We start from the raw sequence: 24,887 nt of genomic DNA on the forward strand, positions 1-24,887 counted from the left end.
TTCCTCTTCTCTCTCCCTTCTCTTCTCCCTGTTTCATCTTGCTCGAGGTTTCAAGCATGGGGTACTTCATTCAACACCTTTTATGATACCTTTGTTATTGTCCCCAAAAGTTACATGACCTCCATCTTTTGGATTAAGTTCAATGAACTTCTTCTTATCATCGGTTATGTTCCTCAAGCAACCACCATCCAAAATCCTAACATTTTTCATTGTCTTGGCTCGGAGACATACCTACATCACAAAACTTTATCCCCTAGTGAACCATTTCAGGTTGGGTTCCTTTTTGGGATGAAAATTGAGATAATACATGATTTGGGATTCCAAACTTGTTTGCCCAAGTTCTTTTGGGTTACCACAACCTTTTCGATTGATTTGGGTACCCAAGTTTATTTGATGCCTTTTTCATTCTTGACTTTGCAAATATGGGCATAATGACTCATTTCGTTGCAATAGTGGCATCTAATGTGAGGAATCGAAGAGAACTTCTTGTTTTGTTTTGTTTTGTTCTTCTCAACTTTCCTCTTGGGTGTGAATTTGAGAGGTAGAAGTTTTACTTGTTGTTCTAAGTATACGCTTTTCTTCTCAAATTTAAGTCTATTACATGATAGTTTGTCTATCAATCCACTTTTTCTTGAGGAATTGCTAGATAGTTTTCATTAGCCTCCTTCAAGACAACAAGCTCGTCCGTGCCTTGCAAACTCGTGTAATTGAGCTTCCAACTTCTCATACTTCGACAACATCATAGTAGTCACGAACTCATTATGCTTCTAACGTCAACTCCAACAATCACGCTTGGTTACTTGATAGTGAATAATCTCACCATGTCATCACAAACTTGAGCAACTTATCTCTTCATGTGCCCTATACTAGCTCTGATGATGTTATGATTGGTGATGGCACTGGTCTCTCCATCACTCAAACTGGTTTTATATCTCTTCCAACTCTTACTACTACATTTACTTTGAATGATGTCCTTTACATACCGACCATGCAACAAAACTTAATCTCTATCTCTCAATTTTGCACTACTAATAATGTTTCCATTGAATTTTTACCATTTTCCTTTCATGTGAAGGATCTTCGCATGGGGCCAATTCGTTTGACAAGCAGCACTAGAGATGGAGTGTATGAGTGGCCGACTAGTAAATCCAAGTCATCTCCAATCCTTGTCTTCTCTCAAATCAAAACCACATCATCCAATTAGAAACACCGATCAAATCATCATGCCCTTCCCATTTTGATACACATTCTTTCTAGTTCTCAATTTAATTTTTCTACTCCTATGCCAAAATATATTTCATGTAATGCATGTCTTAGCAGTAAAAGTCATAAGATGCCTTTCTGTACATCATCTTTTATCTCTCAACCACTTGAAATTATCGTTTATGATGTCTAGACTTCTCCTATTTGTCATATGATGGTTTCAAATACTATATCATTTTTGTTGATCACTTTACTAAATGCATAAGGTTTTGTCCACTCAAAAGAAATTTTGAAGTTCATGAAGTTTTTCACCGTTACAAAGTCATTGTAGAATTACTTTTAAAAGAAAAATTATCACACACTATTTAGACAATGGAGGCGAATATATGGGCCTAAAAAATTATCTCTCTTTAAATGGCATCTTTCACATAACCATTCCACCCATACCAAAAAGAAGACATCATCACATTGTTGAAATTGGTCTCACCCTACTTTCTCATGCTTCCCTTCAATTACCTTTAGATCCCATGCCTTTGCCATTGTTGTCTATTTAATAAACCACTCAATCTATCATCTATGAAGTTGTGGAGCCTAATTAATGCCCTACGCTGAGTCAATACACGGATTGACCTTCACGGTAAGATCGTCGTGGGGATTGGAAGGGGGGTGGGAAGCGCCCCTCCCAGGGGTGTGGGGGCAGAGCCCCTGGCTGGTCCATGATATATTAATTGTTGTTTCATAAAGGCAATTTGGGAATTTTACTCTTATATCGCGGGTTCCCTATCTTCCTCTTTATATTTGGGGCTCCGCTATTAGGTTTGTATCATCCAAGGAGCATTAGTTACGACTCAGAGAGGTTAGAGAAAAACAACACATGTAAGTGTGTGCAATTTCTCTTGTAAACTATTTCATCTTCATAGTGGATTACTGCAGTGGCGAAAAGACAAGATGTAGTCTCACCTTGAGGCAAACCTGTCTAAATCATGTTTTGTTCTCATGCTTGTTTTTCCTTTCTTCTGCGATTATTATTATTGTTTTCATTAGTTTGGAATTAGAGCGACTAATTCCTAACATCATTCCACCATTAACTACTTTCCACAAAATGCCAAATTATGCTAGACTTGAAATTTTTGCATGTTTATGCTATCCCTGGCTTCGTCCATATACATCTCACAAACTTGATCAAATGTCGAAACCATGCATATTTCTTGGATACTCGTTATTTCAATGTGCTTACTAGTGTTTTGAACTATCTACATAAAAAATGTTTGTTTCTCGTCAAGTTTAGTTTGTAGAATCAATATTCCCATACAAACTCCCTTAATATTCGCTTACCTCGTCCCACCTCCACCACTATAGATACATGGATTCCACTTGTACTCACTATCTCATCAACTTTGTCACCACAGTCGACTCCTCACACTCCACCTCAAGGGCTCCCACAAGCCATAACTCCTTATGAAGTTATCCACAAACCTCTTCGGCACCAACACATCAAACAAAAATTGAGCAGCAACCATGACTCATTCAACCATCACCAAATACTACTCATCTGTCCATCGAAACACAATCTACCACCCCACAACTCACCCAATATCACATGACCACTCGGGCCAAAACAAAATTCTGCAAACCAATTCACAAACTCAATCTTCACACCCATCTACCATCCCAAACCGCCCTTGAACCTACTTCTATGACTGAGCCCCTCAAAGATCATAACTAGCTTTGAGCTATGCTTGAATAATATGATGCTCTTGGTCGTAATGGGACATGGAAATTAGTTCATCATGATGGTATAGCTAATCTTGTTGGTTGTAGGCAGATCTTTCGTATCAAAAGCCACTCTGATGGATCTATTGACAGATTCAAAGCATGTCTTGTGGCCAAAGGGTTTCATCAATGTCCATGTATGGATTACCATGAGACCTTTAGCCCAATTGTTAAGCCTACCACCATGAGACTTGTACTCGGTATTGAAGTCAACAAGTTGGTCCGTTCATCAAGTCAACATCAACAATGCCTTTCTTCAAGGCCAGCTCTCAAAAAATGTTTATATGGCACAACAGTCAGGATTTGTTAATTCAGAACATCCAACCAATGTTTGAAAAGTTCATAAAACTATTAATGGTCTCAATTAGGCTCCACGGGTTTCGTATCATGAAATGCGTCAATTTCTTATGGATTTAGGTTTCAAGAATTCTCACTTTAATACTTCCCTATTTACTCTCAATACTGGCAAGCATGTCCTATTTCTATTTGTGTATGTTGATGACATTATTATTACTGGTAATAGTGATGACCATATTTCTCAATTTGTTTATTGCCTCACTCATCGTTTCTCTTTGAAAGATCTTGACTCTTGCTTACTTCCTTAGAGTAAAGGTTACTCCAATTAGCAATAACATATTACTCTCTCAATACATATATATCCAAGACGTGCTCAAAATGACTCATATGGAAGATGTTAAACCTATTCTCACGCCATCGCGAGCGAACTCTTCATCACCCACCATGACCTCAGGCTCTCCACTGTCTAATCCATCTCAATTTCGTGAAGTAGTTGATAGCCTACAATATCTCTCTATCACTTGACCTAATAATTTTTTTTTGCTAATAAGATGTCTCAATTTATGCATCAACCAATAGACGAGCACCGGGTACTTGTCAAACGAATTTTAAGATATTTATTGATATGAATTAAACGCCCTAATTCCAAACTAACGAGAACAATAAAAATAATCGCAGAAGAAGGAAAAAACAAGCATGAATAACACACACAAGATTTATACATGTTTGCCTCAAGGTGATGCTACGTCCTGTCTTTTGTTGCTGCGGTAATCCACTATAATGATGAAATAATTTACAAGAGAAATTGTACACACTTACAGGTGTTTTCTCTAAATAAGATGTCTCAATTTATGCATCAACCAATAGACGAGCACCGGGTACTGGTCAAACGAATTTTAAGATATTTATTGATAGGAATTAAACGCCCTAATTCCAAACTAACGAGAACAATAAAAATAATCACAGAAGAAGGAAAAAACAAGCACAAATAACATACACAAGATTTATACATGTTTGCCTCAAGGTGAGACTACGTCCTATCTTCTGTTGTTGCAGTAATCCACTATAATGATGAAATAGTTTACAAGAAAAATTGTACACACTTACAGGTGTTTTATCTAAATAAGATGTCTCAATTTATGAATCAACCAATAGACGAGCATTGGGTACTTGTCAAACGAATTTTAAGATATTTATTGATAGGAATTAAACGCCCTAATTCCAAACTAATGAGGACAATAAAAATAATCGCAGAAGAAGGAAAAAACAAGCACGAATAACACACACAAGATTTATACATGTTTGCCTCAAGGTGAGACTACGTCCTATCTTCTGTTGCTACAGTAATCTACTATAATGATGAAATAGTTTACAAGAAAAATTGTACACACTTACAGGTGATTTCTCTAAATAAGATGTCTAAATTTATGCATCAACCAATAGACGAGCATCAGGTACTTGTCAAACGAATTTTAAGATATTTATTGATAGGAATTAAACGCCCTAATTCCAAACTAACGAGAACAATAAAAATAATTGAAAAAGAAGAAAAAAAACAAGCACGAATAACACACACAAGATTTATACAGGTTTGCCTCAAGGTGAGACTACGTCCTATCTTCTGTTGCTATAGTAATCCACTATAATGATGAAATAGTTTACAATAGAAATTGTACACACTTACAGGTGTTTTCTCTAAATAAGATGTCTCAATTTATACATCAACCAATAGACGAGCACCGGGTACTTGTCAAACGAATTTTAAGATATTTATTGATAGAAATTAAACGCCCTAATTCCAAACTAACGAAAACAATAAAAATAATCGCAGAAGAAGGAAACAACAAGCACGAATAACACACACAAGATTTATACATGTTTGCCTCAAGGTGAGACTACGTCCTATCTTCTGTTGCTGCAGTAATCCACTATAATGATGAAATAGTTTACAAGAAAAATTGTACACACTTACAGGTGATTTCTCTAAATAAGATATCTCAATTTATGCATCAACCAATAGACGAGCACCAGGTACTTGTCAAACGAATTTTAAGATATTTATTGATAGGAATTAAACGCCCTAATTCCAAACTAACGAGAACAATAAAAATAATCGCAGAAGAAGGAAAAAACAAGCACGAATAACATACACAAGATTTATATATGTTTGCCTCAAGGTGAGACTACGTCCTATCTTCTGTTGCTACAGTAATCCACTATAATGATGAAATAGTTTACAAGAGAAATTGTACACACTTACAGGTGTTTTATCTAAATAAGATGTCTCAATTTATGAATCAACCAATAGACGAGCATCGGGTACTTGTCAAACGAATTTTAAGATATTTATTGATAGGAATTAAACGCCCTAATTCCAAACTAATGAGAACAATAAAAATAATCGCAGAAAAAGGAAAAAACAAGCACGAATAACACACACAAGATTTATACATGTTTGCCTCAAGGTGAGACTACGTCTTATCTTCTGTTGCGACAGTAATCTACTATAATGATAAAATAGTTTACAAGAAAAATTGTACATACTTACAGGTGATTTCTCTAAATAAGATGTCTCAATTTATGCATCAACCATTAGACAAGCACCGGGTACTTGTCAAACGAATTTTAAGATATTTATTGATAGGAATTAAATGCCCTAATTCCAAACTAATGAGGACAATAAAAATAATTGCAGAAGAAGGAAAAAACAAGCACGAATAACATACACAAGATTTATACATGTTTGCCTCAAGTTGAGACTACGTCCTATCTTCTGTTGCTACAGTAATCTACTATAATGATAAAATAGTTTACAAGAAAAATTGTACACACTTACAGGTGATTTCTCTAAATAAGATGTCTCAATTTATGCATCAACCAATAGACGAGCACCGGGTACTTGTCAAACGAATTTTAAAATATTTATTGATAGGAATTAAACGCCCTAATTCCAAACTAACGAGAAAAATAAAAATAATCACAGAAGAAGGAAACAACAAGCACGAATAACACACAAGAGATTTATACATGTTTGCCTCAAGGTGAGACTACGTCCTATCTTCTGTTGCTGCAGTAATCCAGTATAATGATGAAATAGTTTACAAAAAAAATTGTACACACTTACAGGTGATTTCTCTAAATAAGATGTTTCAATTTATGCATCAACCAATAGACGAGCACCGGGTACTTGTCAAACGAATTTTAAGATATTTATTGATAGGAATTAAACGCCCTAATTCTAAACTAACGAGAACAATAAAAATAATCGCAGAAGGAAAAAACAAGCACGAATAACACACACAAGATTTATACATGTTTGCCTCAAGGTGAGACTACGTCCTATCTTATGTTGCTGCAGTAATCCACTACAATGATGAAATAGTTTACAAAATAAATTGTACACACTTACAGGTGTTTTCTCTAAATAAGATGTCTCAATTTATGCATCAACCAATAGACGAGCACCGAGTATTTGTCAAACGAATTTTAAGATATTTATTGATATGAATTAAACGCCCTAATTCCAAACTAACGAGAACAATAAAAATAATCGCAAAAGAAGGAAAAAACAAGCATGAATAACACACACAAGATTTATACATGTTTGCCTCAAGGTGAGACTACGTCCTATCTTCTGTTGTTGCAGTAATCCACTATAATGAAGAAATAGTTTACAAGAAAATTTGTACACACTTATAGGTGTTTTCTCTAAATAAGATGTCTTAATTTATGCATCAACCAATAGACGAGCACCGGGTACTTGTCAAACGAATTTTAAGATATTTATTGATAGGAGTTAAACACCCTAATTCCAAACTAATGAGAACAATAAAAATAATTGTAGAAGAAGGAAAAAACAAGCACGAATAACACACACAAGATTTATACATGTTTGCCTCAAGGTGAGACTACGTCCTATTTTCTGTTGCTGTAGTAATCCACTATAATGATGAAATAGTTTACAAGAGAAATTGTACACATTTACAGGTGTTTTCTCTAAATAAGATGTCTCAATTTATGCATCAACCGATAGACGAGCACTGGGTACTTGTCAAACGAATTTTAAGATATTTATTGATAGGAATTAAACGCCCTAATTCTAAACTAACGAGAACAATAAAAATAATCACAGAAGAATGAAAAAACAAGTACCCATATTGTATTTATCTCTTCATGTAAAACTTATCGTTTCATATTGTAGACGATATAGATATCACTCTTAATCAAGACAAAGACAGTTAGTTCAGTTCAGCATCTCACACTACTTTCATCCTCATGATTAACGTTTCTTCTACTGGTATGTGCAGTCTACTCACTTTTTTTTCATTTTAATATATCACATCAGGTGTGAATTTTCTTTTTTTCTCAATCAGCTCAAAACCCGAATTTAGCTTTGTTGGCAAGTTTCATGCATGCGGTCTCTTATTCTACGTGGACTTGGGTTTTTTTTTTCCTTGTAATATCAGTGATTTGTTAATCTTGTTCTTAGGCTATTGTGATATATATTGTTCTATGTTTTCACTTGCCAGTTCTTTGGCTGGTTGTTTATTGGTTCTAGCCTTCCATTACCGGCTAATCGAACGATGTTCGATGGTACCCATAAGGCCTGGTCTAAGATAAAAACTGAAATCTTAAAATGATTAGTCCCTCTCAAAAGGAGTTCCAATTTTCTGCCTTTGTCCTGATAGGCGAAATGGTTTCTAATTACAATACCTAGTTGACCATGTATCTCTCAGAAAGCCCTCCAAACTCTTGTTGAAACAGATAATATAAAAAAAAGCTAAAAGAGACACCTAGGTGATTAACTGGACACAGCATAGACAAGTTGTCTCCGAGAGATCTCGGAAAACCATTTATCATTTTATCACCCGTCGAGAACACCTTACTCAGGTAATCACCCGTTGTTTATGCAGTCTCTTAAACTTTGAAACAGGTAATAATTTGTGTACATGGATAAACAATTGCCTGCTTTATCACAGGAAACCAAACCAACAGCAGAGGGTCGGGGCAGCGTACTTCGTAGGATCCCATCCCTTTCTCACAGGTTGAAATAGCTTCCAATCCCAGCATTAAGCGGATTGCATAAACTCCTTTGTTCTTTCTACTGCAAGTTAATATTAAGAGTACAAACTCTTAATAATAATTAAGACATTGTATAAGCTCTTCAGCTATCAAAAAGATTGCTAAAATTGAAAGAATATAATAGAGCTTCATGCCTCAAAAAAAGAGGGAAAAGGGTATGTTACATAAAATACAACAAAATATTAAGCCAGAAGCCGGAGGTAATTATGATTCAAAATCGCTTGCTATTGTTACAATAAGTTGCAGTAACAGCCGATGGACATTTACTTTGAAAAAAGCTACTGCATCTTTTTAAAGAAACAATATTAAAGGTACCTGCAAAATGAGACAGTAATTCAGTTGTTACCTTCTTGACCAAAAGCAATAGAAGGTATCATAGTGAAGAAGGCATGTGCATACATAATGGAGTTAGACGCTTCTGCTTTGCTGCCTTAAGATGTCAGATACAATTGACACAACAGCAGAAAGCCACTTTACAACCTAACGGAAAGAAAGAGACCCAATTAGCAAATCAGAAATTCATCCGTAATTATGTCATCAAATTTTCTGTCAAATATATAAGAGGAATTATGGCCAGATCAGTAAATTCAGACAAAGATGTTCATTTACAATAAGAATTCTAATAGATTAGGAAACAGTCACTTAAAACTCAGTTTCCAAGTCAACTTATATTAACTTGGCCAGCAAAACTGCACACAAAGACATCTTTTCCACATCAACCAACCATTAGGTCCTCCTCACACTATATCCAGATACTACCTTTATTTAACAGCAACTGCTGTGGTGTCGAAAAACAAATAATTTCTAACAAAGGGTATTTTAATCAGGACAATTGGGTTTAAAGCTATTTCGGTAAAATTGCTGTAACAACTTTATTGTCTTAACAAAATGGGTTAAGATCAATTTGCAGACTCTAACATGTTTGCCCTCACTTCTCTTCTTATTTTTTTATTCTCTGTTCTTCTTTTCTTAGGTGTAACATCTTTGGCTTGGTCATCCTTATCTAGTAAAGATTATTTAGTTGTTGTCGATTATTTGTGCATTTCACTAAAACTGTTGCGTGTGAACTTAGTAAACAGTACAGGTCATCCTCCCAAATAATAGACAGTATTCCCTCTAGTCTACTCTTTCACATGTTTAGAGACCTTGTCAAATGGAGAGTCAATTTGAGTATAAGTATTGTTTTACTATGATTATACCAGGGTGACCTAAACCTATTGGCTTGAAAAACATGTCAGAAAGTTTTGTAAAAAATTTTCTGTCCTTGTCAGATTGAGAGTCAATTTGAGTACAAGTATTGGTTCACTGTTGATTTATATCAGGGTGACCTAAACCTGACTTAAAAGAGTTTTGTATGTACTAAATGTTAGAAGATGTAATTTTATTTACTTAGGTTTTTAGGATATTATTTTCTTATAGACTCTTATTTCCAAGGGTGTAAGGGGAGCACGGATATTAGTCTTTTATAATTGTTTCAAGTTACAAATAAAAGACAAAGGGCAACCCTGATTCATCCCCTTCCCACATTTCAACGTGAATTCTTCTTTTTCAGCTCTTCCTTCTCCCACGTTCTCTCTTTTTGGTTCTTCTATGTTCATGAAATTTCACACTAAAATCCTTTTAAGAAGAAATAAATCTCAACGTGATCTTAATTATCTCTGTGCTTTAGTCTGACAACACTCTGGAGAATATGAAAGAAAACAGAGTGACTATTGTACTCCTCATGGTGCTATCCATTAAACCCCTTTTGTGCATATTCCACTACAAAAGGGAGTAGCCAAGAGAAAAAAAAAAACACCATCTACTTGAAGTCATTCTTAAAATAAATGTTTCAAATAAAAGTTCCAAACATTTCTAGGGTGGGTGACACAATCTTACCACATGTTATCTTACAATTTCTATTTTGTTGAAAATAATGTTATCTCATAAATGCGCCCTCATTCCTTTCAGAGGATAAGATTCTCACAAAATAAATACTAGAGAAGAAAAGGACACTCACAACTCCAACTAAAGGACACAAACCAAGTAAAGGATGGAGAAATATAGGTGTCACAAATTAAAAAAAAAAATCAAAACTAACACATTATACAAGTTTGAACTTAAAATAGTGATAACAAGAACTAAGTAGAAAAACCAGTCACCCAAGAATTAAGTCATCAAAGACAAAATCACCGATAAACACCAAAATAAAAAGATAGACTTGATAACTCAAAAAAAGGGATTTGACACACTCAATTTCCAAAACACAAGAAAAAAATTCTCGAGATAAAACTCGAACCACAAAGTATTTACAAGTTTGAACAGATAAAGAGAGTTCCAAAAAAAGAAAATTTTAATTGAAACTTATAAAATAAGAAAGTCCACTTCACAATTTGAGATGGAATTGAGAGAATGAGAAAAGATAAAATCCAATGAATTAGAAAATTTTACGGGGTAACCCATATTGAAATAGGCGCAAGTGCACATTAGTACAAGAATACAAAGAGCACATCGTTAAGGAATAGTCCCACATGGATTGCTAAGTACAAAGATCTTGAGTTTATTAGCTGGAAAAGAGGTTTCCTAAGGTGGCTAGTCATTTTGGGATGGGCCTTGGACCCAACTTTACATGGTATCAGAGCAGGTACTCATATGTGGGCCTGCACCTAAAAACTATTTACTTGTAGAGCCACAAAAGAGGGCCTACACCTTAATTATCCACTTGTAGAGCCACAAAAAAGAAGGCCTACACTTAACTGCCTACTTCTAAATTATCCACTTGTAGAGCCACAAAAGAGGGTCTACACGTGAGGGGGAGTGTTAAGGAATAGTCCCACATGGATTACTGAGTACAAAGATCTTGACTTTATTAGCAAGAAAATAGGCTTCCTAAGGTGGCTAGTCATTTTGGGATGGGCCTTGGACCCAACTTTACACACATAATATGGGACCACATGATAAATACAAATTGCACATCAATATGAGATCACAGTGGAAGAATCAATAAAGAATATTATCGAAATTGACCAAATGATTAACCACAAATTTACTAGCAAATAACTGACAATAACATTGACCAGCAACACAACTGTGACACAGATCATAAATTGATCAGTCTTGACCAGAAAATTTCACCAGAATATGGACCAGAGATGAAAAGCTAAGAGAATCCAGCACTTTGAGATGTGGCTTCTTCACCCTCCTTTATCGCTCCTTTCTCCAATGAATCCATGATTTAATGACTCTCATTCCCCACGAAAGTAAGTCTATATTGACTCTTCCACACCATTCACGAACATCTGAATATGGCTGCAAACTTGATCATGAGCAGCCCTCAATGATGAGCATTGTTTAGACTAGGAAATGCAAGATTCATCTTCGCCCACCTTTGGTGAGCCATTCTCATCAACTGAGTTCAACCTCAAATCAGAAACGAGTTGAAGCAACTTCAAAGGCTTCTCAACAATCCTTCGTCCACACTATCTAAAGCAACCAAATAAAGGTATCGTATAAACTGGGTGAAGACACGGCTTAGCAAGCTAATTTACAAAATCTCTTCCATCAAATCAAATTGACCCTTTGAAGAGGGGATTGAAATATGGGATTCCATTGAAGTCTGGCCAAATGAAAGAGGAATCTCTCAAGCACGTTTTGCAAGTAAAACTCCCGTCCACAAACATTTTCCCTGAACAAGAAAGACAATCTGCCGCAAAGGAGAATGTGATCTGAGATTAGGATCCATGCGTTGTGGAATGATGCCAGATTTGCATCGGAAATTCCATTCCCTAGTACAAGATTATTTAGTTGGCAACCATTGCAGGAAAAAGGAGTTTTTTTCCATATTTTCTGCCCTCACTAGGAAAAAAGCAGATGCCCACCAGCAGATATTCAATGAGTATCTTTGCTAGATAAAGAAGGCAACGGCTTATAAGCAATTTGAAATGAGGGAAAACTCTAGGAACTCGGGACATAGGGTTCGAGCAGAGAGAAATCGTAGATTTGAAGCTCAGAATAGTTGTCCTAGGGCTTCTTCTTCCTCTCATCACCCCTCTTCTTTGCCACCTATGAGCACGAACCAAACTCACAAAGATGTCGAGATTGACAATATGGCAATGAAGAAAAGATGAGTTCAGGCTTCTACTAATGCAGAGATCGAGAAGAGGATTATTTGAGGAAAACATCCAAGAAGATTGACAAATAAAACAATGAAGAATCCATTACCTCTATATGTGGTGACTAGATCAACCCATAGATTGAGACCTACTTTGAAACCACGCCGATTTTGCAATAAAAAAAATGTTGGGGAGAGGCTAGGGTTTAGACACACCCTCTTCTCTATTTATTATTTAAAATAATATTCAAAATTACACCCACATCCTTGCAACCAACAAATCCTAAGAATCTACTTTCTATAATAAAATATTCTTCTAGCAAATAAAGAAAACCTAATTAACTCAAGATAACAACTTTTAATACATTTCACCAAGATCTACCTATTGCATTTTGGAAATGGAGCTGGGCTCTATCCACCTTGTTAGGAAACTCCCACCCTCTTATGCAATGATGATTTTGCTCAGCTTATACACTTGATTTTTTTTGTATTTTAGGTTTGAATTTTGTTATTTTAGCATGTCATTAAAAAGAGGTCATCAAGCCATCATCCAACCTCAAAATTTGTATCTTTTGACCATTTGCCTTCTTCCTATCATCATTTGCTTTGTCACTATCATCTAAGTTCATCCCTAAGTTTTATACTTGTTCTTCAATGCATCCAACATGGAAGGGAGCACGACAAAAGACTTTTACTATCTAGGCATAAAAAGGGACTCTTCGTTGTCACCTACAAAGTGGAGATGTAGTATGATGTAAATGGGTGTTGACTATAAGCATCACCTAGATGGTTTCATTGAGGAACTTTAAAATCACATCTATTTTTTTTTTTGGAGAATAAGAAAAGTCCATCTAGTTGAAATGAGTATACATGAACCTATGGAGCAGATCAATTTAAAACATTTTCTCCTGTTACTTGGGTAAGCTACATCTTTTTTTTTTTTTTTTTTTGAGTGCTGATTACACACAGACTAGATTGTATTCTCCAATCAGCCTTAAAACCCAAGACCTCATATGAAAACCTTACCCATATAACAATCAAACCAAAGGTCCAATCCACAAATCCTCTATGATTATAAATAAGAATTTGTCATAGTATCAATAGGAAGTCATTTCACCATAATCAAAAAAATAAAATAATAATAATAGTAATAGTAATATTTTTTATAAATATGATCAGGGGTATTTTAGTAATTCTATCTTTTATATTATTTGTTAAAGAATAGTCCCACATAGACTAGTGAGTACAAAAATCTTGAGTTTATTAGCTGGAAAAGAGGTTTCCTAAGTTGGCTAGTCATTTTGAGATAGGCCTTGGACCCAATTAACATGGTACCAGAGCAGGTACTCATATGTGGGCCTGCACCTAAGAACTATCTACTTGTAGAGCCACAAAAGAGGGCCTACACCTAAAACTATCCACTTGTAGAGCCACAAAAGAGGCCCTACACCTAAACTGCCTACTCCTAAATATTATTTACTACCAGTGGTCAGACAATAGTGTAGGAAGTTAGTCTATAAGTATGTCCTCTTCTTCATTTATTTTATGACTTCATATTCAGTGTATTATGGGCACATGTATTAAAGGTCATTTATGTCATTTCTGTCCCTCTTTTCCTTAAGTGATATAAAGCTGTTAGGAATCAAGTTCAACCCCTCATGTGGAGCAGCCTCTCTTCTCTTTCTCTCTTTTCTCCCTCATTTCAATCTCATACATTTACAATAATAATAATAACAATTGGATGTGTCTTCTTGTAGAGGAAGGTTGCAAATGGATCACGTTAATCTGCAACCTGACCATCTCCCAATCCATAAAACTTGATCCAATCCACAAATTAATGGATTGGATTAGAGTATGGTCACAATTTTTCATAGGCAATATATATAAGTTACTTTATTTACAAGAATGCTACTATCTCCATTTTATCATTAAAAATTCAAAATCAAAATGAATCCATAGAATAGTATACAAAAGTAGAATTTTTAAGTCATTCAATTCAAGTTTGATGGTAAAGATGAATTGGATGTAACAAAGCTTATGTGGACTTAGGTCCATATCCCTTTTCTCATTATATATCTGTATCTATCCATATATATACATAGTCTTAAAAATTACAAGGCCCAATCAACAATTGTGGTTGAATTAAAAGCAAGGGAACATCACAGAAAAGAAGTTGAACAGATAAATTATTACTGAAATGTAATGGATGGTCTAGATTGTAGTTGAATAGGCCTCAAATAGTGAGCTTTGATGGATAGTCATGTTTTAATCGATATTAAATCAAAAGATTTAAATTATAAGGCCCACCAATAATTAATCAACAATCAAGCTCACAAGGATCTGGCTACCAGTAAGGCAATAGTTAAAGTCAAGAGTCTTGATCGCACTAAAAATTTCAAAATAGCATGGACTTGGTCCACGATCAGTGGTCAAAATCAAATATACAAGTCTTAATCAATGATCAAAACCTGATTAGCGGTTAAAATTAAGCCAAACATGAACGTTCATAATCCTCTCTAGAACTCTTGGATTAAATCTAGTAGATCAGATTCTATGAACCCACCTTTCCAAGAGGGGTGACATTTGTAACACATGTCATCGCAAGAAAATGCTACTAGAGAAGGAACACGGCACCATCTCAAATCCTATAAGATGACAAATATCTTCTTCTCAAGGAAGGAGAACTAGTCATGAAATGCATCTCTCTCCCCTTGGATGTGTCAAGAGGAGAAGGGGAGCAATAGGAAAAAAAAAGGTGGGATGGTTGAACCACCTCCACCACTCTATAAATAGACGACACCTATTAGGCTTAGGAAGAAACTTGAGGGAAAAGATAATTTGTTGAAGAACATAGGAGAGCTAGTGAAAAGAATCTTTGTCTGCAGGAAGAAGGAAACTTTTTCGGTCCCACCAACACTCCAAGTCCTCTATCCTGCCTAATGATATACCGAAATTCTAAAAAATAAGTGATAACAAGCAACCATCTTAGTACTACTCTATCACCCTCCTCGGACAGTCACACATTTACAAAATCAAAGTTGTGTCGTCACACATCACACAGATGATAGTAGCAAGTTCATACCACCAACCAATCAAGAAGACAAATCCAACTGTTCATTCAACGACAGAACTGACAAAAACTAGCAAATCAGAAAACTTAGTCCGGAGATTGGACCCTAACCTCCTGAGACTTTGAAAATCCTTCTTTTTTTTTTTTGGAAAAAGATGTATATAAAATCCTTCATTGTTGTACTTATGGTCACAAATCTTCACGGACTAGCCACTTTAACATAAAAAATATCGACATACAAAAGTGATCAATCTGAGAAGAGGCACAACTATACATACAGCAACAAAAGGAAGTTACAAAGTGTGAATTGTCAGGGTCCTATCTATTAAGTTTTTCCTTGAAAAAAGTAAAGATTGAGGAAGAGATGGAGAGAGAAAAGAAAGAGAAAAGAGCATGGGGAGAAGCTCTTGAATCAGCTGCGTTGGGGATTGTGCATGACTCCCATCGCTATTTAATTAAGTGGATTACATTAATTACAAAAATGCCCCGCACTTACATTTAATGACCTAACTCCTTATATCTCTCCCATTCTACATATTCTATGTACGTGAAATTTGAACCATAGACATAATTAAACATACAGAACAAGATAACATAGAAATATAAATCCGATGATAAGGTGAAATGACCAAAATGCCCCTGAGCTGATTTTCTAACACTCCCCCTCAAGTTGGAGCATATATATCCATAAAACTCAGCTTGTCACAATAGTTCAGAAATTCACTCTTTCCCAAAGCCTTGGTAAAAAATCTCCAAGTTGATCTCTAGATTGAACACATGGGGTGACCACTTCCTTTTTCATCACAACATCCCGCATAAAATGACAATCCACCTCTACATGTTTTGTCTTCTCATAAAAAGAAGATTACTGACAATAAAGATAGCTACCAGGTTGTCACAAAACATAGTCATAGGTTAGTCATAGAAACCTAACTCCTGTGATACATATTCCACCTACATCAACTCACTATCAGTGTGACCTATTGTTCGATATTATGTTTCAGTACTAGACCGAGCCACCGCATTTTGCTTCTTACTCTTCCAACCGATTCAGTTGCCACCCAAAAAAACACAATAGTTAGTAGTTGACTTTTATCAGTTTGGAACCAACATAAACAGCATCAGAGAAAGCTCCAATTTTCAAATGATCAATAGGATTAAAGAAAATATCCTTTCTTGGTGACCCTTTTAAGAATTTCAAGATTCTCTACGCAGCTTCCAGGTGGACCTTACGTGGATGCTCCTTAAATTAGTTTACTATACTCACTGCAAATGAGATATTTGGTCGAATAACTATTGCATATATAAGCTTACCAACTAATCTCCGATATGTTAACTTATCATTCGATTCTGCATTCTGATCATCATGCAGATCATGACCAACTTCCGTTGGGGTATCAACCAGTCTAGCCCCCAAAATTCTATATTCCTATAGCATATCTATTATATATTTCCGCAATGTCATTACAAGTCTTTCCTTACTTCTTCCCATTTCAATCCCATAAAATATTTCAATAATCCTAGATCTTTAGTCTAGAAATGTGTTGTTAAACGGGACTTAACTTCTTCAATGCTAGAAATATCACTACCAGACAATATAATGTCACCGACATACACTGGCAATACTATAACCCCAACATACATTGGCAATACTATAACCCCAAATGGCCACTTCAGTACAAACAACGAGTGGTGACAATGGCTTCTAGATTATCCCATAGACATCACCATTTGGCTAAATTTTTCAAACCAAGCCTGTGGACTCTGTCTTAAGCAATAAATAACTTTCTTGAGTCTAGATACTTTATGCATCTCCCCTTAAACAACATACTCCGGAGGTTGCTCCATATAAACCTCTTCTTCTAGATCACTGTACAAGAAAGCGCTTTTTATATCTAGTTGACACAAGGACCACCCCTAATTCACTGCAATCAACACCAGAATATGAACAGATGGTAATTGAGCAACGAGAGAGATAGTCTTAGAAACATCAACACCATAAGTGTGTGTGTACCCCTTAGCTACCAACCGAGCCTTATACCTCTCAATGGATCCATCTAGCTTATACTTAATTGTAGACACCCATCTATAGCCAACAATTGTAGCCCCTGGAGGTAAATCACATAACTGCCAGGTTCCTCTATCTAATAGAGCTTCTATCTCAACATTCATGGCCTGCTTCCATTGGGGAAAAGAGAGAGCATCCTACACTGAAGAAGGAATAGTGCAAGCATAGAGAGACAAGGCAAACTTTTTGTAACTATCAGACAAGAAACTAAAGGAAACTAAATGAGACAACGAACAACAAGTACCTTTTGTGACACCCTTCTGAAGTGCAATAGGAAGATGTAAATCAGTTACCTCAAGATCCTTAGACAAATCAGAGTCATGGCCCGACATGAGAGAGGAGCCTAAAGGCTGAGAAGGGGGGACTTGCCTACACCTGAAATGGCTTCTTAATAGTGACATTTGGTGAAGTAGGAGAAGAAGACTTATCCTCAAAAAATGTAACATCAACAAATATAAATGTTTTTCTAGTAAATGGACAAACACTTGTATCCCTTCTGTCACTGAGAATACCCTGAGAAGACACACTTGACCACGAGGAGACAGTGTCTCTGAACGGTCCCAAAACATAAGCAAAACATACACAACTAAACACATTAGGAGACACAGGAAACAACGGAATAGAAGGCAACAAGACTTGAATAGGAATCTTACCTTCAAGAACGGAAGACGGCATCCTGTTTATCAGAAAACAGGTAGTAAGAATAGCATCACCCCAATATGATTTAGGGACATTCATATGGAGCATCATTATACAAGCTACTTCAAGCAAGTGACAGTTTTTATGTTCAACAACTCCATTTTGTTGAGTAAATTACACAAGAAGTTTGATGAATAATCCCTTAACTTTGATAGAAAGTGTAAATTTTGTGATTGATAAATTCAAGATCATTGTTTGTATGCAAAAAGTAAATTGAAGCAGCAAACTGATTCTTTATTTTATAGTAAAAAAGTAGGAATACATAAAAAATTTCAGACTTTTCTTTAAGAAGATAAATCCAAGTACACCTACTAAAATCATTTTTTTTAAATAGTGTTAAGTTATATTAAAAGCTCAAATGAGCAAAATTACAAGGAAGGGGAGCCGTCCCAAACAATAAGAGATTGCTAGGAGGTTCCAAATTTAGCTAGCTTGTCAGTCACAAACCTACTAAAATCATCTATGAAAGAATGAAATACCTATAACCAAACAAACTAGTTACAGAACAAGGCCCCAGACGTCTGAGTGGACAATCTCAAATAGTTGACTAGTCTTCTGATGTGAGACAAGAAACGAACTTGATGATGTTTGCCCAGTTTACACGACTCGCATAGAAAAGAAACACTAGAATGAAATTCTAGAAATACTTGAAAGAGTTTTGCCCACGATGGATGACCTAACTGCAACTGCCACAGTAGAGGTGAAGTTGCAGAGTGTAGAACATGTAGGGTATTATTTGGCAAGTGGCTCTCCAAATAGCACAATCCGCCTCTCCCACGAGTAGAACCAATCGTCTTCTTTGTCGCGAGATCGTGAAAGACACAATTGAGTAGAATAGAATGTCAAAGAACAATTCATAGACTTACCTAATTGACTGACAGACAATAGATTCAATGGAAATTTCGGAACAAGTAAGGCTGACTGAGGAGATAAAAAAAATCCAAGAGTGATAGTGCCAACTCCCTAAACTGAGGAAACAGACCCATCAACTAGATTAACACACTTTATACTCAAGGATTCCTTTACATTAGAAAACAGAGATGACACACCTGATATATGGTAGCCCCTGAGTCAAGAACCCAAGTAAACGAGGGACGCACAAGAAAAGAAGACATACTTGAATATGGTAGCCCCTAAGTCAAGAACCCAAGTAAACGAGGGACGCACAAAAAAAAAAGACATACCTGAGTTGGCCGAGGTAGTAGTAGGAACAAAAGCATGAGCCACAGATGTTGAAGGGGAGGCAATTGAAATCTGAGCCATACGCTGCACAATCTGTTGCTGCTGCTAAAGTAATCTCATCTGGGCCCCCCGAAGTAACAGGAGTCACAACTTCAAATATATTCCCACTGCTGTCATGAATAGTAGAGTTAGCTCATGCTGGCTTGCCAAATTTAATCCAGCATTTATCTGAGTAATGGTTGGTTCACCCATAACGAGTACACTTCCTCTCAGCCCTACGATCATCTCGGTTTCGACCATGACCTAAGCCATCTCTACCTTTCCCTCTGCCAGAATCTGTATGGCCTCTAGAAGAATCTGCAGAACAGAAACAGAACCCGAAGTATTAAATGCAGTTGCTTCCACCATCTTAACACCCTTACCCCCTTTCAGTACAATGGTTGTCTCAACCTGCATTTGAGGCTAGTAACTGGGCTTTAATCCCATCAAATTCAGCACCTAAACCATCAAGAAATTTTGCCGCAAGCAGCTGATTCTGCTGTTTTCGTAACTCACATTTATCTGTAGTAAATGGATGATATACATTAATCACTTGCCAAATGGCCAGACAGGTGACTGACTTATTTCCCCTCTTCAGACCAATGAAATCTGTGTACAATTCATATGCCCGGGACAAATTGCTCTCCTGAGCATACAGAAAATCTAAGGACATCCACATAGCTTTAGCAGTCTCACAATTTATCACTTAATTTCTCAATGTAGAATCAATGTTGTTAACAATCCAACTCACAACTTCACTGTCCTCCGCTTCCCAATCATTATTTTTAGGGACTAGAGGATCATCTCAAATAAATTTCTGTCCTTCAAATACATTTTGACTGATTTGTCCAATTCATATAGTTTGGTCCTGTCAATCTCTCAAAAGTAATAACAGTGGTATATTTCCCATCAAACCCAACAACCTCTCTAGATGGAGTATATACTTCAACTAAATCAGCCATACTAGCAATGTAAAATCACAAATCACCACAATTTCACTTCCCAAATAATTTCTCGTAGATCAATGATGTGGGCCTCACCTCAAAAATTAGGGTTAGGGTAATAGTTCAATGTGCACACTTCAATCATCTCAAATCAACATAAACTTTGAATTGAGAAAAAACAATCCCAAAAGCCCTTCTATTAAGGCTGACATCAGCCTAGATTACAGTGATGCAGGCAATGGGATAGGTGTAGGTGGTGCACATCCCAAGAACAAATCAATAAACCCTCATACCGCAATTAAATCATAGAGAACTGCTCAATAAGCAGTAGAACCAGTAACCCTAGGGTTACAGCAGAGAAAGAGGATAAAACTTGAGTTTTTACCGACCAGTCACCAGAAAACTTGAGAAATTCTTCTTCTAGGTGATCGTCCTCTTCAAAAAATGGTGTTAACTAACAAAAAAGTGCTCTCAGATGTGATCTACTGCTCTGATACCATGAAAAAAATAAAGATTGAGGAATAGATGGAGAGAGAATGAGAATGGGGAGAAGATCTTGAATGATCTGCCTTGGGGGTCGTGCACAACCCCCATATCTATTTAATTAAGTGGATTAAAGTAATTACAAAATGCCCCTCACTTACACTTAATGACTTAACTCCTTATATCACCCATTCTACATATCCTACGTATATGAAACTTGAACCACAGACATAATTAAACATACAAAACAAGATAACATAGAAATATAAATCTTATGATGAGGTGAAATGACCAAAATGGCCATGAGCTGATTTTCTAACACTCCTTTAATCAATCTCCATACGTGCACTTGTCAGTGCTTTAGCTTAAAATTTTATGGTGAGCCTCCACTTGGAGATTGACGAGGAAATTTGACCTTGTATTATTGATGGCAAGATCAAGGAGGGTGGCATAGTAGCAACAAAATGGCTTTTGTTACTACTTTCACAACAAAATTCTGACAAAGCTTCGGGAAAAGTTTCAAGGCACAGTGTTTGGTAGGACTGATAAATTTTCCTTTTTCTGCAGCAAAGTTTGCCCTCATGAACTCTCCAATTTTCTCCAACAATTCTCTTCTCCGTCCCCCCTCCCCCTTCACACCCAATGGGCATCCTATATTTACAGAGTGATGAAGGTAGTTCAACCACCACCTTTTCCTCTCCTTCTCCCCTTGTTTGACATCCAAAGAAAAAGACACTTGTTAGAACCTATTCTCTCACAAGAGAAGAGAACACGTACCTTCATATGGGATTGGAAATATTGCTACCTTCTTCCTTAAGTAGCATTCTCCTACCATGTCATGTCTCACAAGTGTCACCCCTCGTGGAAAGATGGGTCTATAAAATCTAAGCCGTTAGATTTAACCAAAGACCTCCAAAGAGAATTGAGTGTCCAATTTACTTCTAATAATGACCCAAAACGTTCAATTTTATCTTAACCGTTGATCAAGACCATCAATCAAGACTTGTAACTTGGGCATTGACCATTCATTGAGTCTTGTAATCTTTGACCATTTGTTTGTCATAGAGATCAAGGCGTAAAAATCTTGATGTCAATTGACCTTTGTCTTAGTGACTGATGATCAATTGCCGAGACCTGATGATTTTGGTCAATTGATCAACTATTGACCAAATGTGACTTCGACCTATGATTCAAATTCACAATTTTAGGCCTACCCAAGCGCAATCTAGACCATTCAATATGTCCCAATCATGATTCGGTGGCCCAATTCTTCTTGTGTGATGGCCCTTGTCTTGGGATTGATTGCAACCGTTGATCAGGTAAACAACTTTGATGATCATTTTTTTGTGTCTACGATATATATATATATATATATATATATATATATATATATATATTTAGATGTATCCCAAAGAAAACCCAAACCAAACTAATAGAGTTCACAACTTAAAATGGATCAAAGCAGATCTTAAAGTTTTGAAACCCAATCCACTACACAGATATGTGACCAGCTCCACAGATATTTTATGATTGATTTATTTATATATTATATATTCATTATCACAAGGTGCATATCTTATATATGTAGTACCATATGATCGATGAATGACAACTGGCCATACACCAATCAAATTTGCATAAACGAGAGTGATTTTTTAAGCACAGATAGGAATCTCAAGTATTACTGCATTAGGGTAACCAAAATCTTCCCTCCTTTTTCACCCAAAACTCAAACTACTGAACCAGCTACCTCTTCTTCCCTCATTTATGGATGATAAAGTATATTTTGTTTACTTCTTATTTTTGGTGAATTGGGTTGTACATTTCCACACAAAGAGTGGTTTTGTATCTTTGTCATCTTTTTTTTTTTTCTATTTGAGTGAAAAGTGACTCCTAATTAAAGGGGGGTTAGTGAACTTTGAAAATGCAGTGGAAAGTGAAAGTGAATTACCTAGTGAAAGTAAAAGTGAAAATGAATTACTTTTTTGTGTTAGTGAGCTCAATAGAAAGTAGTGTAAAATATTTTTTTGTGTTAGTGTGCACAATAACAAATTTAGAGGAAAGTGGAGAATGAGTTTATCAATAAAATACTTAGATAGATTTAACTTTATTAAGATCGTTTATTTAAATTTTTAATTAACAAAATAAGATAAACAATTTAAATTTTTTAAATAAAAATATTAAATTAATTAAATATAAAAAATAATATACCTAACCAAACATGGTTACTTTTATAATGCCTAAATACATAATCAAATTCTTACTTTTACAATCTCTAAATTATCACTCTTAAATTAGTAATTTAATATATTATTAAAAGTCCTGAATATAATAAATAAATAAATAAATAGGGTATTTTATTAATAAAATAAGATAGAGTTTTGTTTAGTCTAAATTAATACAGTAATTATAAAGTAAAAAATTTATTTAATTAATTATAAAAATAGAATACTTAAACAAATTCTTACTTTTACAATCTCTAAATTATTGCTCTTAAATTAGTAATTTAATATATTATTAAAAGTCGTAAATATAATAAATAAATAAATAAATAGAGTATTTTATTAATAAAATAAGATAAATTTTTGCTTAGTTTAAATTAATACAATAATTAAAAAGTAAAAAATTATTAATTTAATTAATTATAAAAATAGAATACTTAAACAAGTTCTTACTTTTACATTCTCTAAATTATCACTCTTAATGTCTAAATTGATACAATAATTACAAAGTAAAACAATATTAATTTAATTAATTATAAAAAATAGAATACTTAAACAAAAATGTTTACTCTAGATACTTGATCAAATTATTATTTTTACGATATCTTAATTATCACTCTTAAATTAGTAATCTAATATAATAGTAAAAGTCATGAATATATTAAATAAATAAATAAGGTATTTTATTAATAAAATAATATGAGTATTTCCATTAAAATCCATTAATAAAAATCCTTCGACGAGCGTCGGCAAGAAAGATGAATGGATTCCACCGGCGAGCGTCAGCAAGAAAAATCCATCAAAGAGTGTCGGCAAGGAAAATCCAGGCGTCAGTGAGCGTCGAGAGAGGGACAATCGATAGGGAAGCTCACACTATTGGAGAATGGATTCCACCGCTTTGTGGAAGTTTCTTGTGGCTAAACGGAAGGAATTGCCGGTTTTGAGGACGGAGATTGGTTATGGACGCTTTGAAGGACTCTGTCTCACAAAAGGATGGGAAGACGGGGACATTTGACCAATGCGGGAGTTGTTTCCGACGTCCGAGTATATGCCAGTTGTGGCGGGGAGTGTCTCGGAAGGGGCTACTATGGTGGCTGAGAAGTGGAAGGAAAAGATGAATGACAATGATGTAGGGGCTCATTGGAGGATTAGCGTCGAGTGAAAGTGATTTACCTATGTAATTGACTTTCACTCTCCACTTACACAGTGCACTAATGCTTTTGGAGACACTTTCCCTACACAGTGCACTAACAGGTAGCTTATGTTCTAGGTTTTCAATGTCAGGATGAATAAAACAATATATATATATATAGAAAATTACTATTTTGAACAGAAGAAAACCAGGAACTTTACAACAACAATTATCCTGAATCAAAATAAACAGTTCACAATATTATCTACTCAAAATCCAATCTGCACAAAAATGGATTGCGAGTGGATTTTGTAGTCCCGCAATTTTATCCAATCCCGCAGTAGTTTCGATTAATTTTTTTTTATCCCCAATCCACAATGGGTTGCAGGTTAGATTGTTTGGACGCCCATTTTGATTTAACCCACTTGTAGCCCTAGGAGGAAGTGTATGTGGAACAACCACTTATTTTTGTCACTTGAGAGGAATCAAGAAAGTTGGTAAAATTAAGAAAGGCATTTGCCAGGACTTTTAGCCATATCTTGACAAATTAGGAAAGGTAGTTATAGACTATGGACATAAAAGAAGCCATGACAATCATTCAGT

At 35.5% G+C, this 24,887-nt stretch overlaps 1 protein-coding gene across 1 annotated transcript in view; it reads right to left on the reverse strand.

Moving 5' to 3' along the window:
* Positions 1-8,122: 8,122 nt before the first annotated feature.
* Positions 8,123-24,887, reverse strand: part of LOC137956423 (histone-lysine N-methyltransferase ASHH3-like) — a 71,041-nt gene continuing 54,276 nt past the window's right edge. The window contains exons 16-17 of the mRNA XM_068803911.1: positions 8,755-8,835; positions 8,123-8,670 (exon numbers count right to left, since the gene is read on the reverse strand). Coding sequence (XP_068660012.1) covers positions 8,764-8,835 — 72 coding nt within the window. The 3' untranslated portion in view covers positions 8,123-8,670; positions 8,755-8,763. The remainder of the gene's footprint in view (positions 8,671-8,754; positions 8,836-24,887) is intronic.

The sequence above is a fragment of the Aristolochia californica genome, unplaced genomic scaffold, assembly GCF_029961685.1.
Source record: "Aristolochia californica isolate CCGP_79_NKW_82.1479 unplaced genomic scaffold, dmAriCali1.0.hap1 SCAF_2, whole genome shotgun sequence".
In the NCBI taxonomy this organism is placed as follows: Eukaryota; Viridiplantae; Streptophyta; class Magnoliopsida; order Piperales; family Aristolochiaceae; genus Aristolochia; species Aristolochia californica.